The 18,941-nt window shown below is 39.0% G+C and overlaps 1 protein-coding gene and 1 non-coding gene across 4 annotated transcripts in view; both read left to right on the top strand.

Moving 5' to 3' along the window:
• Window positions 1-18,941, top strand: part of SCAPER (S-phase cyclin A associated protein in the ER) — a 522,888-nt gene that overhangs the window by 473,513 nt on the left and 30,434 nt on the right. For all 3 annotated transcript variants that reach the window (XM_060617955.3, XM_060617952.3, XM_060617953.3), the window contains 2 exons: window positions 12,086-12,323; window positions 17,849-17,998. In XM_060617955.3, coding sequence (XP_060473938.1) covers window positions 12,086-12,323; window positions 17,849-17,998 — 388 coding nt within the window. The remainder of the gene's footprint in view (window positions 1-12,085; window positions 12,324-17,848; window positions 17,999-18,941) is intronic.
• Window positions 3,983-4,089, top strand: LOC132670483 (U6 spliceosomal RNA). The gene has a single exon (XR_009606721.1). It is a non-coding gene; the product is annotated as a U6 spliceosomal RNA (small nuclear RNA).

Genomic DNA, 18,941 nt, shown 5'->3' with positions numbered 1-18,941 from the left:
CCTTCTAGTTGTGTACGTTGTGTTCCTATTAATTCAGTCAAAAATTGAATTATATTCATTGGCAAACAAGCAACATGATTTCCTCATTTGAACTGTTAAGCAGCTAATTTGCTAAGCCTTTTCTTCCACTTATCACAGACAGCTGTATTCCAGTCCCCTGTCACTCACCTTCTTCCCATTCTAAACATATGCAGCTAGTTTTTATAATCTAAAAATAGGATTTAACAGTCATTGATACAAATTTTATCCTTTTTTTAGTTCTCATTTATTTTTAGTTAAACTTTTTTATTGATCACTTCCCTCTCCTTGAAACTGTCTTCACTCAGTTTCTAGGACACCACACTTTTCTGGTTTTCCTCCTACCCCACTGGTTTCTGTTTTTTAGTTTCTTTGCTGATTTCTTCGTACCTCCCCAGTGTCTAAATGTTTGAATATCCCAAGTTTCAATCCTCAGACCACCATCTATGTTCACTTACTGGATGACCTCCTGAGCTTAATACCATGGATGTGTTGATGACTCCCAAATATCCCAAGCCCAGACCACCCCTCTGACCTTAGGCTTGTATATTTATTAAGTCATTCAACAAATAATTTGTTGAGAAGCTACTGTGTGTCAGACACTGTTCTAAGCCCTGGGGACAAAATTGACAGAAAATACCTACCCTTGGGAAGTTAATTGTATCCAACTTGCAATTCATTATCTCCACTTATATGTCTAATGTGCATCTTGAATTTAACAAGTTTAAAACTGAACTCCTGTGGCACAAGAACAGATACTCAGATCAATGGAATAGAATAGAGAACCCAGAAATGGACCCACAAACGTATGGCCAACTAATCTTTGACAAAGCAGGAAAGAATATCCAGTGGAATCAAGACAGTCTCTTCAGCAAGTGGTGCTGGGAAAACTGGACAGCAACATGCAGAAGAATGAACCTGGACCACTTTCTTACACCATACACAAAAATAAAGTGGTTGAAAGACCTCAATGTGAGACAGGAAGCCATCAAAATCCTTGAGGAGAAAGCACGCAAAAACCTCTTTGATCTTGCCCACAGAAATTTCTTACTCAACACATCTCCAGAGGCAAGGGAAACAAAAGCAAAAATGAACTACGGGGACCTCATCAAAATAAAAAGCTTCTGCACAGCGAAGGAAACAGTCAGCAAAACTAAAAGGCAACCGACAGAATGGGAGAAGATATTTTCAAATGACATATCAGATAAAGGGTTAGTAGACTTATCAAACTCAACACCCAAAAAACAAATAATCCAGTGAAGAAATGGCAAAAGACATCAATAGACACTTCTCCAAAGAAGACATCCAGATGGTGAACCGACATGAAAAAATGCTCCACATCACTCATCATCAGGGAAATACAAATCAAAACCACAATGAGATACCACCTTACACCTGTCAGAATGGCTAACATTAACAACTCAGGCAACAACAGATGTTGGCGAGGATGCAGAGAAAGAGGATCTCTTTTGCGTTGTTGGTGGGAATGCAAGCTGGTGCAGCCACTCTGGAAAACAGTATGGAGGTTCCTCAAAAAACTAAACATAGAACTACCCTACGACCCAGCAATTGCACTACTAAGCATTTATCCAAGGGATACAGATGTGCTGTTTTGAAGGGACACATGCACCCCATGTTTACAGCAGCACTATCAACAATAGCCAAAGTATGGAAAGACCCCAAATGTCCACCGATGGATGAATGGATAAAGAAGACGTGGTATGTATATACAATGGAGTATTACTCGGCAATCAAAAAGAATGAAATCTTGCCATTTGCAACTACGTGGATGGAACTGGAGGGTATTATGCTAAGTGAAATTAGTCAGAGAAAGACAAAAATCCTATGACTTCACTCATATGAGGACTTTAAGAGACAAAACAGATGAACATAAGGGAAGGGAAACAAAAATAATATAAAAACAGGGAGGGGGACAAAACAAAAGAGACTCATAAATATGGAGAACAAACTGAGGGTTGCTGGAGGGGTTGTGGGAGGGGGGATGGGCTAAATGGGTAAGGGGCATTAAGGAATCTACTCCTGAAATCATTGCTTCACTATATACTAACTAATTTGGATGTAAATTTTAAAAAATAAAAAATAAAGTTTAAAAAAAAACAACAACTGAACTCCTGGTTTTCCTCCTGATGTGCTCTATCCACTGTCTTCCCCATTTCTATAAATGGCAGCCACATTCTTGCAGTTACTCAGGGCAAAAACCACTGAGCCATTTTTTACTTCTCTTTATTTCACACCTACATCCAATCTATCAGGAAATCCTGTTGGCTTTGCCTTCTGAAGATTTTCAGAATCCAACCACTTCTCACCACATTCATAGCTACCAGCCTGGCTCATCCACCATGATCTTTCTAACAGCCTCCTAATTGGCCTCCCTGCTTCTGCCTTGGCTCTTCTAAAAGCTTTTCAACCAGTTAGTTATAGTGATTTTTTTTTTAACTTGTCAGATACATCATTGTTCTGCTCAGAACTTTAAAATGGCTTTCTTTCTCATCCAGTAAAATCCTTATAATGTCCTTACAATGGTCTATAAGATCCTACCTGATCTTCTTCCTGTCCTCTCTGACTTCATCTCCTGTTGTTCTTCCATGCACTCAATCTGCTGTAGCCACACTGGCCTTGCTGTTTCTTGAACATGTCCTGCATGTTCCTAGCTCCAAGACTTGAGACATGCTGCTTTTCTGTCTAAAACACCCTGGCGTCAGATATCTTTATGGCTTCCTTCCTCACTTTCTGTAGAACTCTACTTACTTAACACCTTAGAAAAAGCTTCCCTAATCACTTTATATAAAATACTATTAAACATTCACCCACTTTTTCATTCCCCTTCTCCATGTCCCCTTCTCCAGAGTATTTAGCATACCTGACATACTATATATTACATATATTTTTGATTTGTTTCTTCTGTACTCCCACACTAAAATGTAAGCTTTATCAGGAAAAGGGCATCGCTTTTACTGATGAATCCTAGTGCCTGGAGTAGTGCTTACTACAGAGTAGGTCTTCAATAAATATTTGTTGAATAAATGAATGAATCATGAATAACTAGTCCATGTGGTAGGCAGAATAATGCTTTTCCTGAACATTCTAACCTACAAAGACAAAATACACATTCTTCTCAAGTGCACATCGGACATGTTCCAAGATAGATCAGCTATTAGGCCAAAGATTAAGTCTTGTGCGATTTAAAAAATAAATATCATACAAAATATCTTCTCCAACTATTACAGAGCAAAGTTAGAAATCCATAATAGAAGTAAAGCTAAAAAATTCACAAATTTGTGGAAATTAAACAACACAGTCTTAAACAACAAATGGATTAAGGACAAAATCACAAAGGAGATTAGAAAATACTTAGAGATGAATGGAAATGAAAACATAACATATCAATGCTTACAAGATACAGTAAATGCACTGTTAAGGGGGAAGTGTATAACGATAAACATTTATGTTAAAAAATAAGAAATCTCTCAAAACAACCTAACTATACAACTTAAGGAACCAGAAAAAAGAACAAACTAAACTCAGAACTAGCAGGAAGAAGGAAATGGCAAAGATTACAGCAGAGATCATTGAAATAAAGAATAGGGGCACCTAGGTAGCTTAGTTGGTTGAGCATCCAACTCTTGATTTCAGCTCGGGTCATGATCCCAAGGTCATGAGATCAAGCCCTGTGTCAGGCTTGGCGCTGAGCGTGGAGCCTGTTGGGATTCTCTCTCTCTACCCCTCCCCAGCTCACACGTATGCACTCTCATATTCTCCCTCTCTCTTAAAATAAATAAACATGTTTTTTAAAAAAATAAAGTAACAATAGAGAAAATCAATGAAACCAAAAATTCAGGTTTTTTGAAAAGAGCAAGAGAATTGACAACCTTCAACTAGATGAACCAAGAAAAAAAGAGAGAGAGAGAAGACTCAAATTACTAAACTCAGACATGAAAATGGGGTGCTTACGTTGGCAGCACACATATTAAAATTGAAACAATACAGAGAAGACTAACATGACCCCTGCACAAGGATGACACTCAAATTCTTGAAGTGTCCCATATTTTCTGTAGTTTAATACAGTATTGCATACTTGAAATTTACTAATAAAGTAGATTTTAAGCATTCTACCACAAAAAATAAAAAAGATAACTATGTAAAAAAACAAAAACTAAAGTAATGGATGTATTAACTTGATTGTGAGAGTCATTTCACAATATATCCAAATCATCATGTTGTACATTTTGAATAAGTTATAATTTTATTTGTCATTTCTACCTCAATAAAGGTGAGGAAAGAAAAGAAAGTGGGAACATTACTATCAATTATACATAAATAAAAAGGGTTATAAGAAGGTGCTATTAACAATGTATGTCAATAAATTGGATAACCTAGATGAAATGGATAAATCTCTAGAAACAAAAAACCCACCAAGACTAAATCACAAAGAAATAGAAAATATGAATATACCTATATAACTAGTAAGGAGATTGAATCAGTAATCAAAAATCTCCAAAGGAAAGCCCTGAACCTGATGGCTTCAATTGTGAATTCTGCCAAACACTTAGAGAACTAACACCAGTCTTTCTCAAACTTTTCCCAAAAATTTAAGGGGAGAGAACACTTCGTAACTCATTCTCTGAGTTTCTGGATTCTCTAAATCCAGAGCCAGATGAAGACACTACAAAAAGAGAAAATTACAGACTGATACCCCATATGAACATTGATGTAAAAATGCTCAACAAAACACTACCAAACCAAATTTAGCAGCATGGCAAAATGATTATACATCATGACCAAGTGGGATTTATTCCTTGAGTGCAAGAATGGTTCAGTACATGAATATCAATCATTGTAATTAGACCACATTAACAGAATGATGGAAACAACTCATGATCATCTTAATTGATACAGAAAACATTTGACAAAATTCACCCTTTCAGTACAAAAACACTCAAAAAACTAGGATAGAAAGAAAGTACCAACATATAATAAAAACCATATATGAAAAACCCACAGGGAACACCATAGTCAATGGTGAAAGACTAGAAGCTTTTCTTCTAAGATCAGGAACAAGGCAAAGATGCCACTTCTACTACTTCTATCCAACATAGTACTGGAATTTCTAGCCAAAGAAATTAGGTGAGAAAAAGAAATAAAAGGCATCCAAATCAGAAGGGAAGAAGTAGAATATCTCTGTTTGCAGATGATATAATCTTATATATAGAAAACCCTAAAGATTACACACACACACACACACAGATTAAAACTAATAAATGAATTTGGCAATGTAGCAGAATACAAAATCAACTCACAAAAAGCAGCTGCATTTTTTTATATTAACAATGTACAGTCTCAAAAAGGAAATTATGAAAACAAGTCCATTTACAATAGCACCAAAAAAAAAAAAACTTAGGAATTAATTTAACTGAGAAGGCACAAAAGCCTTATACAATGAAAAGGAAAAAACATTGCCAAAAGAAATTAAAGAAGGCATAAATAAGTGGAAGCACGTTCCATGTTCATGGATTGGAAGACAGTATTATCAAGATGTCATTACTACCCAAAGCAATCTGTGGATTTTATGTGATCTCTGACAAAATCTCTTAAGACTTTTTTTTTTTTTTGCAGAAATAGAAAAACTGATACTAAAATTCATATGACATCTCAAGGGAGCCCAAATAAATAAAAAAAATATTGAAAAAAAGAACAAAACTGGAGGACTCACGTTTTCTGATTTCAAAGCTTACTTCAAAGCCACAGTAATCAAAACAATGTGAAACTGGCATACAGGCATATATAACAATGGGACAGAACAGAGAGCCCAGAAATAAACCCTCACACATATGGACAAATGATTTTGACAAGGATGCCAAGACCATTGAATGGGAAAGGAGTCTTTTCAACAAGTGGTGCTGGGGAACATGGACATCCACGTTCAAAAGAGTAAAGCTGAACACTTTTCAAATGCTATGACTCAAAATGGCTCAAAGACCTGAAACTATTAAACTGAGAAGAAAACACAGAGCAGAAGCTTCAGAACATGGGATTTGGCAGTGATTTATTTCTTGGATAGGACACAAGAGGCACAGGCAGTAAAAGAAAAAGTAGACAAATTGGACCTCAGGAAGATTTTTAATTTGTGTATCAAAAGACAGTATCAACACAGTAAAAAGGCAACCTGGAGAATGGGGTAAAATATTTGCAAATTATATATCTGATAAGGAATAAATATCCAGAAACCATGGAAAACTCCTAAACCTCAACAACAACAACAAAAACACTATTAAAAAATGGGCAGGGCATCTGGGTGGCTCAATTGGTTAAGTGTCCAACTCTTGATTTCAGCTCAGGTCATGATCTCACTGTTCCATGGGATCAAAGCCCACATCAGGCTCTGCGCTCATAGCATGGAAGCTGCTTAGTATTCTCTCTCCCTCTCCCTCTCTGCCCCTCCCCACTCACATGCATGCATGCGCTCTCTTTCAAAATAAATGAATAAACATTTTTGTTTAACGGGCAAAAGACTTAAATAGGCATTTCTCCAAAGATATACAAATACCCAATAAGCACATGAAAAGAAGTTTGACACTACTGATAATAGGAAAATGCAAATCAAAACTATAGTGAGATAACCCATTTGGATGGCTACCATCAAAAAAAAAAAAACAAAACAAAACAAAAAATAACAAGTGTCAGTGAGGATATGAGGAAATTCAAACACTTGTGTATTGTGGGTGGAAATATAAATGATATAGCTGCTGTGGAAAATATGGCAATTCCTCAAAAAATTAAAAATAGAATTACTGAATGATCCAGCAATTCCACTTCTGGGTATATATCCAGAAGAATTACAAACAGGGTTTTGAAAACATTTGTATGCCCCTGTTCATAGAAGCATTATTTACAACAGTTAAAAAATGGAAGCAACCCAAGTGTTCATCAGTAAATAAGTGGATACACAAAAAGTGTTGTATACATACAATGGAATATTATTTATTCAGCCTTAAAAAGTAAGGAAATTCTGACATATTCTACATCATGAATGAAACTTGAGGACATTAGCTAAGTGAAATAAGCCAGTTACAAGAAACTAAATATAGTGTGATGATTCCATTTACATGAACTATTTAGCATAGTCAGTCATAGAGACAGAAAGTAGACTGATGGTTGCTGGGGGAAGAGGGGACGGGAAGTTATTGTTTAAGGGATATACAGTTTCTGTTTTACATAATACGAAAGAGTTATGGGGATGGTTGGTGGTGAAGGGTGTACTTCATTTTGAGTATATTTATTATCAATGAACTATATACCTGAAATAGTTAAGATGGTAAATTTTATGTTATACGTATTTTAATATGAAAAAGTGGGGGAAAAAAGAATAATGCCCTGCCAAAGTTATCTGTATCCTAATTCCCCAAAACTGTAAATGTGTTATCTTACATGGCAAAAGAGATTTTGCAGAAATTAAGGATCTTGAGATGGGAAGATTATCCTGGTTTATCCAAGTGGGCCCATTGTAAGTACAAAGGTCCTTGTAGATGAAAGAGAGAAGTGGGAAAGTGAGCGTTAGAGGGGTTTGAAGGTGCTGCTGACTTTGAAGATGGGGGAAGGGGCCACAAGCCAAGAAATGCATGTGTACTCTAAAAGCTGTGAAAGGCAAGGAAACAAACTGTCCCTGGAGCCTTTAGAAGGAACACACCTCTGATAACACCTGGTTTTAGCCCACCCAGAAAGACCTGTTTTAGATTCTGACCACCCCCCACCCCCCGCCCCAGACTGTAAGAGAATAGTATTGTTTTGAGCCACTAGCTTCTGATAACTTGTTCCATCAGCAATAGGAACCTGATACACATTCCTGTCTCTGTTAGACTGTAACCTCTGTAGGACAGGGACCTAGTCTCCCTTGACTGCCCATATCACAGATGGTCACTGTTCCTAGAGCACAGGTAGTTTGGCTTTTCAAATTGAGAGTATCTGACCAGACAATCCTGCCCCTTGTGCTCACCACAAAGCCTGATGAATGGTCAGGCTTTTCCAGATTCAGGTCAGCTTTTCCAGAATATCCCAGTCCTTAAGAGCCCCACACTGGACTACCTCTAAAAAATGATTCACTTTTGAACAGTGAAGTTTACATCCATCATTGGGAGAGACACTGACTTAATCCCACCTACTCCCAATACTGCAGACCAGTAAGTGGAATGCTCAGGGTTCAAGGATTAAAATGGGACATTCTTACAAGATGCCTGGGGATTCCAGCACTGAAGGAATGAACAAAGCCAAAATCCAAGAAGATAAGAGAGCAGTCTAGAAGATCACTGGCACTGAACGAGATCAGGGTTGATGTTACCAAGCCAGAAAAATGGGGATCAGGGAGAAGAGAGCAAACAAGCCAGGAACAAATAGGGAAAAGGGGGCTGTAGTATCTGGAACTGTCACACCTGGCACATAAGTGGTAAAACACCAAAGATAAATGGATGGCATTTGATCCATGCCCATACAAATCACTGCTTTTTTTTTTTTTTTTCCACATCTATACTTTCCTTTAAGGCAAAGTAGGGTTTTCAGGTGCTTGCGTAGGAGTATTGATGGTCCAGTTATAGTTATTCCTAATTGAATCTGGCTGTTAATGAACAGAAATGAATATACTACTAAGATCCCTAGTCCTAGAGAACGAACAAAAACACTTTAAAATTCAGTAAAATTGAGAAGATCTCAGAATGTAATGTAATATATTAACTTTCAGATCTGAGTTTTCATATCTTCCATATATTTTTAAAAGAAAATTTTGTAACTTATGTCTGATATGAATAAGGCCTTTTACATTTTCATTATAAACATTTAGGCTTAAAGTGATTATAACTGACAGTTAAGACCAACGGGAGCCAGTGGCCTGTTCATGGACAAATTATCTGTAATTCAGACTAAATCAAAAGTAAACATTCCCTAAAGTCCTTTCAGCTCTACATTAGTCCTGTGGAAGCCAAATGCAATAGACAAGCCCTTTCCCTTCCTCTCTGTCCTGTGAATTCTATGGGCTCACTTTAAAATGAATAGTCTTTTCTATGAAGCAATGTTATATGCATTTTGAACCATTTCCACATCTAAGTCATCGAATGCTTATTTAATTCATTTTTCTGAATCAACATGTTTATTTCATCAGGAGAATGTTGCAAAAGTACCTGGGATGTGTTGTTTCATAGTTTATGATTAGTATTTTCCTAAATAATGGGATGGAGAGGGAAGAAAGAAGTAGTCTGATGACCTTCACTTTTTTCTTATCTGCATTTGTTCTCTTGAAGAAGTAATAGCAGTGAATTCGTGTCATTTAAAAGTTTAGAAAGATTAAGTATGACAAATTGTTTTAAATGACAAAGTTATATTTCTGAGTATCTCATTTGAATATGCTGATAATCAGTTTAAAAACCACACAGGCAGTAAGGGGAAGGCCAGCATTCTGAGTCACAGAGCAGTAAAACTGTTGTCACCAGCAATGATGTCACTCATTCCCAAGGCTCCAAAAGACTGTTGGAAATTAACTTTAGGAAGAAATGTCTTCTGACTTGCCATTGGTTCTAAAAGGCAATCAGTGTTAAATAAGCACAGACCCCTTTTTGGAACCTATGTAATAAAGTCAGACATATTAATCTCTACTCATGCCTCTAGTCAGGGTCTGACCCCAAGTTCTTACGGCTACAATGGAAGAAAGCAAGGAAGAGCCAACTGGCATAAGCTAACAGTTCGTGTAAAGGTCTAGATGTGCCTAAGAGCAAATAAACATCGTTTCTCAACTTTGTGTTTGTATTGAGTCCCATAAGACAAAAAGTATCTCTCCATGATCATATGAGTTTACATTACAGTCTCCATGTACTTTCACTGTGTTCAGTTAACACCCCTGAGATTTGACTTAAGAAAAGGGATGGAGAGAAAAGAAGAGGTCACTCCTGTTTAGCCTGGATGCTTTGGTCCTCAGACAAAGCATTGGCTTTAAAGAGTCAAAAGTCCTTGTGGTATCCTGCTTTTTCCACTGACAAATGTGTATGACCTAAAACATCTCAACTACTCTTCATGTATGGAGTGAAGGGGATTAATACCTTCACTACCAACCATGAAAAATGAAGAGTGAGGTGAGGTAAAATACGTGAGTGAATTCAGCAGATCCTGTTACCGGACAATGAAAGGACAGTAGTTTCTCTTAGGAAACTAAGAGAGCTGCTTTCTTGAGAAGAGAATAAGGTATATAATGTCATCTCACATCCTTAACAATATCAGAAATAATGCATGTTCAAGAAGTAAATACTTACCATGGCTATGAATAAAACTCTTCTTTGATGACACTAGTAGTAAATCAAAATGAAAAAAATAATCCGTTTGGAAAAAACAAGTTATGAATTAGAAAACTAGAAAAGATACTAGAAACTTTCCAGCCAGCACTTCCACATTCTTATTTAATTGGTGGCATCTCTTTTTTCTTTTTTTAAGTTTATTCATTTTGAAAGAGAGAGAGCACAGCAGGGGAAGGGGAGAATGAAGGAGGGACAGAATCCCAAGCAGGCTCCACACCATCAGCACAGAGCACGATGAGGGGCTTGAACCCACAAACTGTGAGATCATGACCTTAGCTGAGATCAAGAGTCGGGCACTTAACCAACTGTGTCACCCAGGTGCCCCTTATTAGCCGCATGTCTTCAGTGTTTCTAGGCTAATAAGATAAGCATAGATCTTTAATAATGCCCCTCTCACATTCTAGATTCCATCTGAAAGAAACAACAAAAAAGAAGCTGTGGAGGTGGACACGGTGGGCACCTGTATTCATGTTAAAAATAGGGAAGAGTATGGTAAAGGAAGACACTAAACAGGGACTTGTAACCTCTCTTCCTGAGAGAAAATTATGTCCATGAAACAAGACGTGTGACCCACTTGGAATAGCATGGAGAGGACTGAGGATTTGTACAGAAGTGGCTATAGCAGCTGCAAACCTTACATCTTCTCAGATTCAAACCCAATGGAGAAAAAGTGAGGGCTTTTTTCCAAGCATTTCAGCAAAAGAATCTCCCTCCACTGTGATGTGTGCCATCCCTGAGCCATACTGAACAGCCAGAAGAATAAACTGTGCCTTTTATTACCTTAGGTCCTTGAGTCAGAGTGAATGGGGGAGGAGCCCCACCTAAAGCACGCTGGTTATAAGAGAGAGGGATAGTTCCTCAGAGAGAAATTTGGGTGCAGTTTCTTTAAAAAAAAAAAAAGTGAACGAATGCTTGGCAGCCACATTTAGTAAAACTGCAGGCTCTTGGTCACTGCAGGCTCTTGGTCTTCGTATAGACCTGATTCAGGAGTGAGGTAGATTTAGCAAACCCTTGCTGGCTTTACTATTAATTTTAGGAGCTCATTTGCCATTGCTGTTGCTTCTTGTTCACCCACGGCACTGCTTGCGAGTTATTAAGCTGACTTCATGGTGATTTGTATAAAGCTAATCCAGCACTTGCTTGTTCTTGGGAGTCTGGCGCCTACAACCTGTCCTGCCAATATTCCTTGATGATGAACCGTGCTTTCAAAAGCAGGTGAACTGTCTCCTCCCCACCACAGTATACCAACACATTACAGAGCCCTTTTTTTTGAGGCCTCATTTTCCTGGTAGCTGTCTCCCCTGAGAAGATTCCCTTTGTGTATCCAGAAAAGAAACTATGGGATTTCTGACTTCTGAGTCCCAGTAGCTCTAATGGACTCTGTCCAGTTTGCCCAGATGTAGACTCTAAGCAAAGTTAGCCTTCCTAGGCTGCAGAGGACAGGGAGGGTGGGTGGCAAGCTCAGCACTGGCTGCACATTGCTCATTTGCTGCTGCTGCTGCAACAGTGAGCAGGTCTCCCAGGGGGAGAAAAGGGCAAGCCACTGTGCTCTCGGGCAGGAGAAGGCTGCATTTATTCCTTGAGGTTTCTTGTTACCTTATTATACAACTCAGATGGTTTGCTTTTAACGGTCTGCTTGTCTTGTTCCATCTGACCTATAAAAATGCTAACATCCTTTAAGTAGATTTCTTTTAAAGAGTTGAATGTTTCTTTGTCAGGTCAAACAGCGTATTTGACAATAATCGCCAGGATCCCACAGGACTGACCGCTGCTCTTCAAGCCACAGACCTGGCTGGAGTTCTGCACATGCTGTACTGTGTCCTCTTCCACGGCACCATCTCGGACCCCAGCACAGCCAGTCCCAAGGAGAGTTACACTCAGAACACAGTCCAAGTGGCCATTCAGAGCTTACAGTTCTTCAACAGTTTTGCAGCTCTTGATCTGCCTGCTTTCCAGGTACCAAGCATTGGTTAGTGATGGTGTTAACCAACCAAGAGTTAATATTTTAGTGTAGATAATGATGTGAGGTTCCTCTCCTGGATTGGGACATTAGGAGTAAACTACAGTAAAGGAAATCACAAAATACATCATTTATTAAGCTACTGTCATCTGGGAACTATTTTAGATACTCTACATATGCTTTCTCATTTATTCTCATGATAGCCCTGCAAAATATTACACCCATTTTGCAGATGGAAAAGCTAACAGTTATTTGCCCAAGGTTACACGTGGCTATGCCAGGACTGGCACCTATGATTTTCTGATTTACCCAAATCTGTGTCACTCTGCTACTAATAAATCTTCTGTGTTGATTTCTTCATAGACAGGCATTATTATCCCATCAACTTTTAAATGTTAAGGAAAGTCTTACATAAACAGAACCAAAGTTAGATAAATTGTTTTGATTGATATGACTTTCTGTGGATGATTTAACTGATTTGTGTCCAGTGTAAAGTGTATGTATAGTTATACGTGCACACCCCCATAAATTAAGTTTTTATAGCAAAAGAAAGAAAAATTGCTTTATGCTGTAATACCAGACTGTCAGCTTAGAAATAGATTTTTTTTTCATGTGGGAAATTTAATTTTCAAAAACACTGAACCTTTGGAACAGAGCAAGCCCCAAGGAGTAGACTTTCTCTTTCAGTTTATTAACTGTCAAGTGATTTCATTAAAAAAGGAACAAACTTGGCAGATGATGAACCCATAATTTAGATGAATTGCTTTGCTCAGAGGGAGAAAGGGAAAAAGGTTATAGAGATATAAATGTATGAAAATGGTGGTCTTTGGCCATTCCCAACTAGACGAAACACTTGTTTTGTAGCTGATGACAAATGTGGAATTCTTGTCTTCCTGTCATTTTGTGCACAACAGGAAATTAGTGAGTAAGTTGTATCATTGGGCTCAATAGCTTTCAACTTGGTAGAGTTAGTTTATCCATCACAAGAACAGAATCCTGTTTAGGGTTAAAGCATTTCAGTTTCCAAAGCAATTGAGCATTATAGCCTTAGATGGTAACTACATAATGTGTAAAGTTCTGAGAGTTTACAGGCACACCTAATAAGGAGATATCTGCTCCAGAAAATGCCAGTGATTCTTGCCTCTGGGTTGAACATCTGTGTTTTGTGAAGACCCAGGCCCATTGTGTTCTGTGTGGAAACAGCTTGGAAATCCGGAGACACTAGTTTTTGTCCTCAGAACATGGAGGCCAGCAGTCTACCCATCAACTAGTCCAACTAGAGTGATTTCCGTTGTCACTAGGGATTATGAAAAGAAAATATCTAAAAACTGTCTCTTAGCATCTAGTTTTATAGGTCTTCTGACCAGTATTTATACTGCTGCAGGGTGCTCCACATCATAAACAAAATCATCTGTATTAAGTCAGCCATTCCATGAGTCACTCCTGAATGTCAGATCCCAGATCCATGTGCTCCCCACACCATCCCTGTGAGCTCACCGCCTGGTCAGTCTCACTCAAAAGGAACACCACTGAACTCCAACCAGCCCTGCTCCCCGAATGGCCTTTAGGCACAGTTGCCAATAATGTTAGAAAAATCAAAAGCTTATTTCTGGAGCAAATGTCAAACTAACATAAAGACCAAGATTCTTCCTTTCCAGCTCTTTGCCATATCCAGCCTGAAATGTACCCCCTACTTGAAAAAGCAGCAGGAAAGATACCAGAGTGACTCAAGAGTGTTCAAGCCATTCTGTTTTTTATTTTATTTTTGTAATATTTATTTATTTTGAGAGAGAGAGAGTGCAAGCAAGCAGGGGAGGGACAGAGAAGGAAAGGCCCCTGCGCTCTCAGCAGAGAGCCCCATGCGAAGATCAAACTCAGGAACCTGTGAGATCAGGACCTGAGCAGAAATCAAGAATCGGACACTTAACTGACTGAGCCACCCAGGCACCCCTGTTCAAGCCATTCTTAGAATCAAATGCCCTGCCTACCAAGTAGGATGTCCTGTTCTGGCTGGTTCCTGATAATTCTCCAATACATTTCTTTCCTCTCTGTCCTTCATGCAGCTCCATATTACTCTTAAGTCTCTCTTCCTGTTTTTTTTCCTCCTGTTTTCTTTTATCTTAGTCAATTTGGCCATCATTGTTTCTCATTCTCTCCCAGACACTGTTCCCAGGTATTCGTTTCTCTTTAACAGGTGCCTGGACCAGGAAAGCTCACAGGGGCCTCCCCCTGGCTGCCATCCTTTCAGTACTCAAGGTCCAGCACATGTGTTTTTCTTACACCTCATCAGTATGTGCAGGGACCCACATGCCCAGAACTTCTAGCATCAGAGCCTTTAATACATCTACCCATGATTACCTTATTGTTCCAGTCACTTTTATGCATTTAAAACCAAACAAAAAAAAACTTAGTTACAACAACCACTTTATTATGATCACAGATTCTCTGGGTCCAAAATTCAGGCAGGGCTTATCACAGTAGGGGTGGCTTGTCGCTACTCTCTGATATAGGGCTTCAGGTAAGAGGCTCAAATAATGAGGTGGTGGTGGGAGGGCAGGTTGACACAGATAGCTGGAAGCTAAATTTATCTGGAGGCCCCTTCGCTCTCCTGTTCAAATCATGGGATGACTTAAAGACTAGGTTCACCAAGGACTGTTGGCCAGCAACACTACATGTGGCTTTTCTGTGTGACTTGGGCTTCTTAAAATGACACGGTGTCTGGGTTCTGAGTGAGTATCCTGAGAGGAAGCTTCCAGAAAACAAATGTTCCAAAAGAAACAGAAGCTGCATGGCTTTTTAGGACCTTGCCTTACAAGTCATATAGCTATATATCAACCATGCTCTTGGTTAAATCAGTCATAAACCTTCTGGATTCAAGGGGAGAAGGCTTAGGCCCCACCTCTCAATGGGGGGACTGTCAAAGATTTATAGACATTTTTTAAACCACTGCACTCTTTTTAGCAAGCTAAAGTAAATCGTCCACACAGATATCATTGATGTAGATGGGTATCTGATCAAGCATGTAATACTCAAGTAAATATAATATAAATATACAATACTTGCATTGTAATGCAATTGAGAGAGTTTGGGAGAAAAGTACTATTTTTCTGATAAATGTGGTCAGAGAAACTCATGTTCTAGTTCATCAAAACAACTTACATGTCAAAAATGAGATTTTTAGGACCTATGTTAATAAAAGACAGGAAAAGAGATTTTAGGTACAGCATGGATCTGACCTCAAGAAAAAATCTGGGAGACAGTTTATGAATTGCCTGTGTGGGTCAAAGGAACTGAAGAATAAAATTGAAATGAGATAAATGGTCTGACCTGCTAAACAGGATAATGTAAGACATGTTGACCATTTGAGTCCCAATGCATCACAAGAATGCAGAGCTCTAATAGGCATCCTCATCAAACCTTTCTGCATCTGGAGTCAGACTGATGTGACTGTAAGCCCTTATACCACCAAGTTTTATGACCTTAGAGAAGTCATTTGAACCGTTATGGGCTTAGTTTCTCATCTGTAAAATAGAGATTAAAAACACCTACCTCACAAGTGTGAGGATTAAATGAGATTACATAAAGGCACTGTTCTAGTTAGCAAATAGTAGGCCCTCAAGAAATGTGGACTGGGGGCACCTGGGTGGCTCAGTCAGTTAAGTGTCTGACTCTTGGTGTTGGCTCAGGTCATGATCTCACGGTTCGTGGATTTGAGTCCTGTGTCGGGTGCTGACAGTGCAGAGCCTGCTTGGGATTCTCTGTCTCCCTCTCCCTCTCCTCTGCTCATTCTCTCTCTCTACCCCCCCCCCACTCTCTCTCTCTCTCTCAAAATAAATAAATAAACATTAAATTTTTTTTACATTTTTTATAAATGTGGACTGACTCAGCTTCTGAAGATAAATAATTTACCCAAACCATTTTGCAGATGTTGACTCAGAAAGTTAACTTTTGAGTGAAGCTTCCCCAGTGCCCCTCCACACTTGTGTGAAGCCATGAACCTGTGTGCTCGTTTTATGTGGAACCCATCATGTGCTAGTAACAAAAGGTTATCCACTAGACTATTTTCTTAGCTTGTTCCATTTCATTGTATACTAATAAGGCTGTCAAAATATTTTTCCCCCTTCAGCAAAGAGTCTGATTTCACTGTGAATTCATATTGGCACAGATGGCCTTGAGATCCCGGATATTGTATATTGCATACACTTTGACAGATTTTACAATTGAAGGTGGTCTCAAGAAACAAATCAATGTACTGACTTGGCAATTAATTCTGACTAAAAAGGAAATATAGTTTCCTTGAAAAATTGGTTTAATTTTTATATTCAAACTTACATGCCCCTTGACCTGCTCTTATCAGTGAAGGTTAAACAGAGGGCACTGGGTCACAGCATGCTGGACACAACTAATTAAATAAGGGCTGAGCTGAGAAGGTGTCACTACTTGATTTAAAGGAACAGAGCTCTCCTGAACCTCTTTGGGGCTTGAAAAACATTTTGTCTCAGGGCAATGAAACTGAGACAGAAGGCACTCTTAAAATTTAGCAGTAATTTTATTTCCACAATACTCATTAACAGGACTGGGTTTCACCACTGTTAGGCAAAGTGAATTCATTGAAACTTCTAAGCTGCTATGTATCTGACCTGGTTCAAGGCCGCCAAGACCTCAAATGAAGAGATGAGTTTAAAACGCTGCCTTTCCCCACAGGCCAGCAGTGGTGCTTCATTCCAGTGTCGGCTGCGAGTGTATTCTGTAGGCTTCGCCTCTCCCCTTTGCCCTCCTGTCGCTCTGTCTGTTTGACATGTTTATTAAATAGAAGCTTCAGGCTGCACAGACAGACTCAGGCTCTCCTCCTGCATCGCCCACCAACAACAGCCCTTTGCCTGTCTGGGGAAAGGATCCCAGAAGCCTCATAGTTGAGGGGGCTTCATGGTTTGTTTTTTTTGGGGGGTCAGGGTGTTGTGTTTTTTTACATTCTTTTGGGAACATTGGGTTTATAGGGCTGTTTATTTGAATAATAACCAGTTGTTATTTATATTGCTTTCCTGTTTGAACATAAGTAAATAATTAGAATTATATTTTTATCCCTGTGTTCAAGAAAATATTTTCTCCTTCAGAAAAAGAAAAGTATTAGAAGTTAGCTAAATGGTAACAGGAGATTCACAGGAGAATTTTAGCATTTTTATATTTTTCCACATTTTCTACAGTGAGACTATTTGTACCATGGGAAAAAATAACTTCTTACAAATGGAATAAACAACTATGCTTTAGGTGGATAGTATGTCTTGATCCACAAAGTAAGAGTATTTCTCCATGTCTCTTTTCAGGTTAAATGTTACATTGATTATGGTCACTTATTAGAGCAAGAATCTCTAAACTGAACTGTCAATCATAGTGCTCTAGAAATTTCCTATGTTTTTCCAGCACCATGGCAGAAAGTGCACAGGGTCCAGTCTTGCTTTGTGATTTGCAGCCCTGCCTGTCCCTGGGATGGGGAGTTCTAACTGCTCCTTGTCTTTGTCAGTCTATTGTAGGGGCAGAGGGCTTGTCCCTTGCATTCCGGCATATCGCCAGCTCTCTACTGGGCCACTGCAGCCAAGTCTCCTGTGAAAGCCTCCTCCATGAGGTCATCGTCTGTGTGGGCTACTTCACTGTCAACCACCCAGATAACCAGGTAAGAGGCCCTGGACAGTTCCTCAGGCAGCTCCCCCAACACTGAGAGTGTGAGGTATTGGATTGAGAAAAGGCAGGCTAGCCTGCTGGAACCCATCTGTCCTGCGTGAGGCCCTTTAACCAGACTCCAAGGACACCTCTCTGCCTTATTCTACCCAAAGAGATTTGATCAGCACTAGATGAGCACTAAGGCTTCCTCTTAGAGTTATAAAAATAAAATTTTTTCAATAAAATATTCAGTACACAGAAGCATCTACTCCCTTACCACAGAGGTTCTGATGTTCTATCCATATATTTGTTTCGTTGTGATGAGGTAGAGTGCATCTTTCAGTTCGGGTCACTTTGCACGTAGCATTAGAGTCGGGTGCTTTATGAAGCCACTCTTGGCACTTGGCTTCTAGTTGCTTAGGGGGTGCTAGGTGGTGTTGGAGGGGGGCCTGAGAAAGCAGGACTTGGGCTTCTCCCCCTTGAGTCACTCAGAGTAGTTTCACTTTTAACTGTTTGGATTATGTGGTTTCCAAGCAAGATTTCATTTGTAAATAGGGTTCTGCTACTCTAAGAACTTGGGAAAACTGTTACCGATTTCGTAAAATAATAATAATGATGATGAGCACCTTATTTCTCTTCATTTTTAAAACCAGAGTAATGGCATAACTAACACATCAAATAGTAGTTCCTGATAGCCTCATTTATCTAAAACCTTCTGCAACCTCAACTGTATGGATTATAGCTGAGAAAAAGGCCTCTGGACAACCATTAACCCTCACTTCAAGCTTAATAAGTTTTATTTTAGGCACATCTCTAACAACCGTTTATTAGCCTGCAGCAAACTAGACCAGGGCAGGAGAAGGACAGGAGTTGGTTATAGTGACAAAGCCAAGTTCAAGGTGAGAGCGGGGAAAGAAAAAATAAAAATAAGGCAGGGCCGAGAACTCAGAAACCAC

The sequence above is a fragment of the Panthera onca genome, chromosome B3 (assembly GCF_046562875.1).
Source record: "Panthera onca isolate mPanOnc1 chromosome B3, mPanOnc1 haplotype 2, whole genome shotgun sequence".
NCBI lineage: Eukaryota > Metazoa > Chordata > Mammalia > Carnivora > Felidae > Panthera > Panthera onca.
The sequence above is the reverse complement of the archived record's forward strand: the minus strand, read 5'-3'. Positions and strand labels throughout refer to the sequence as shown.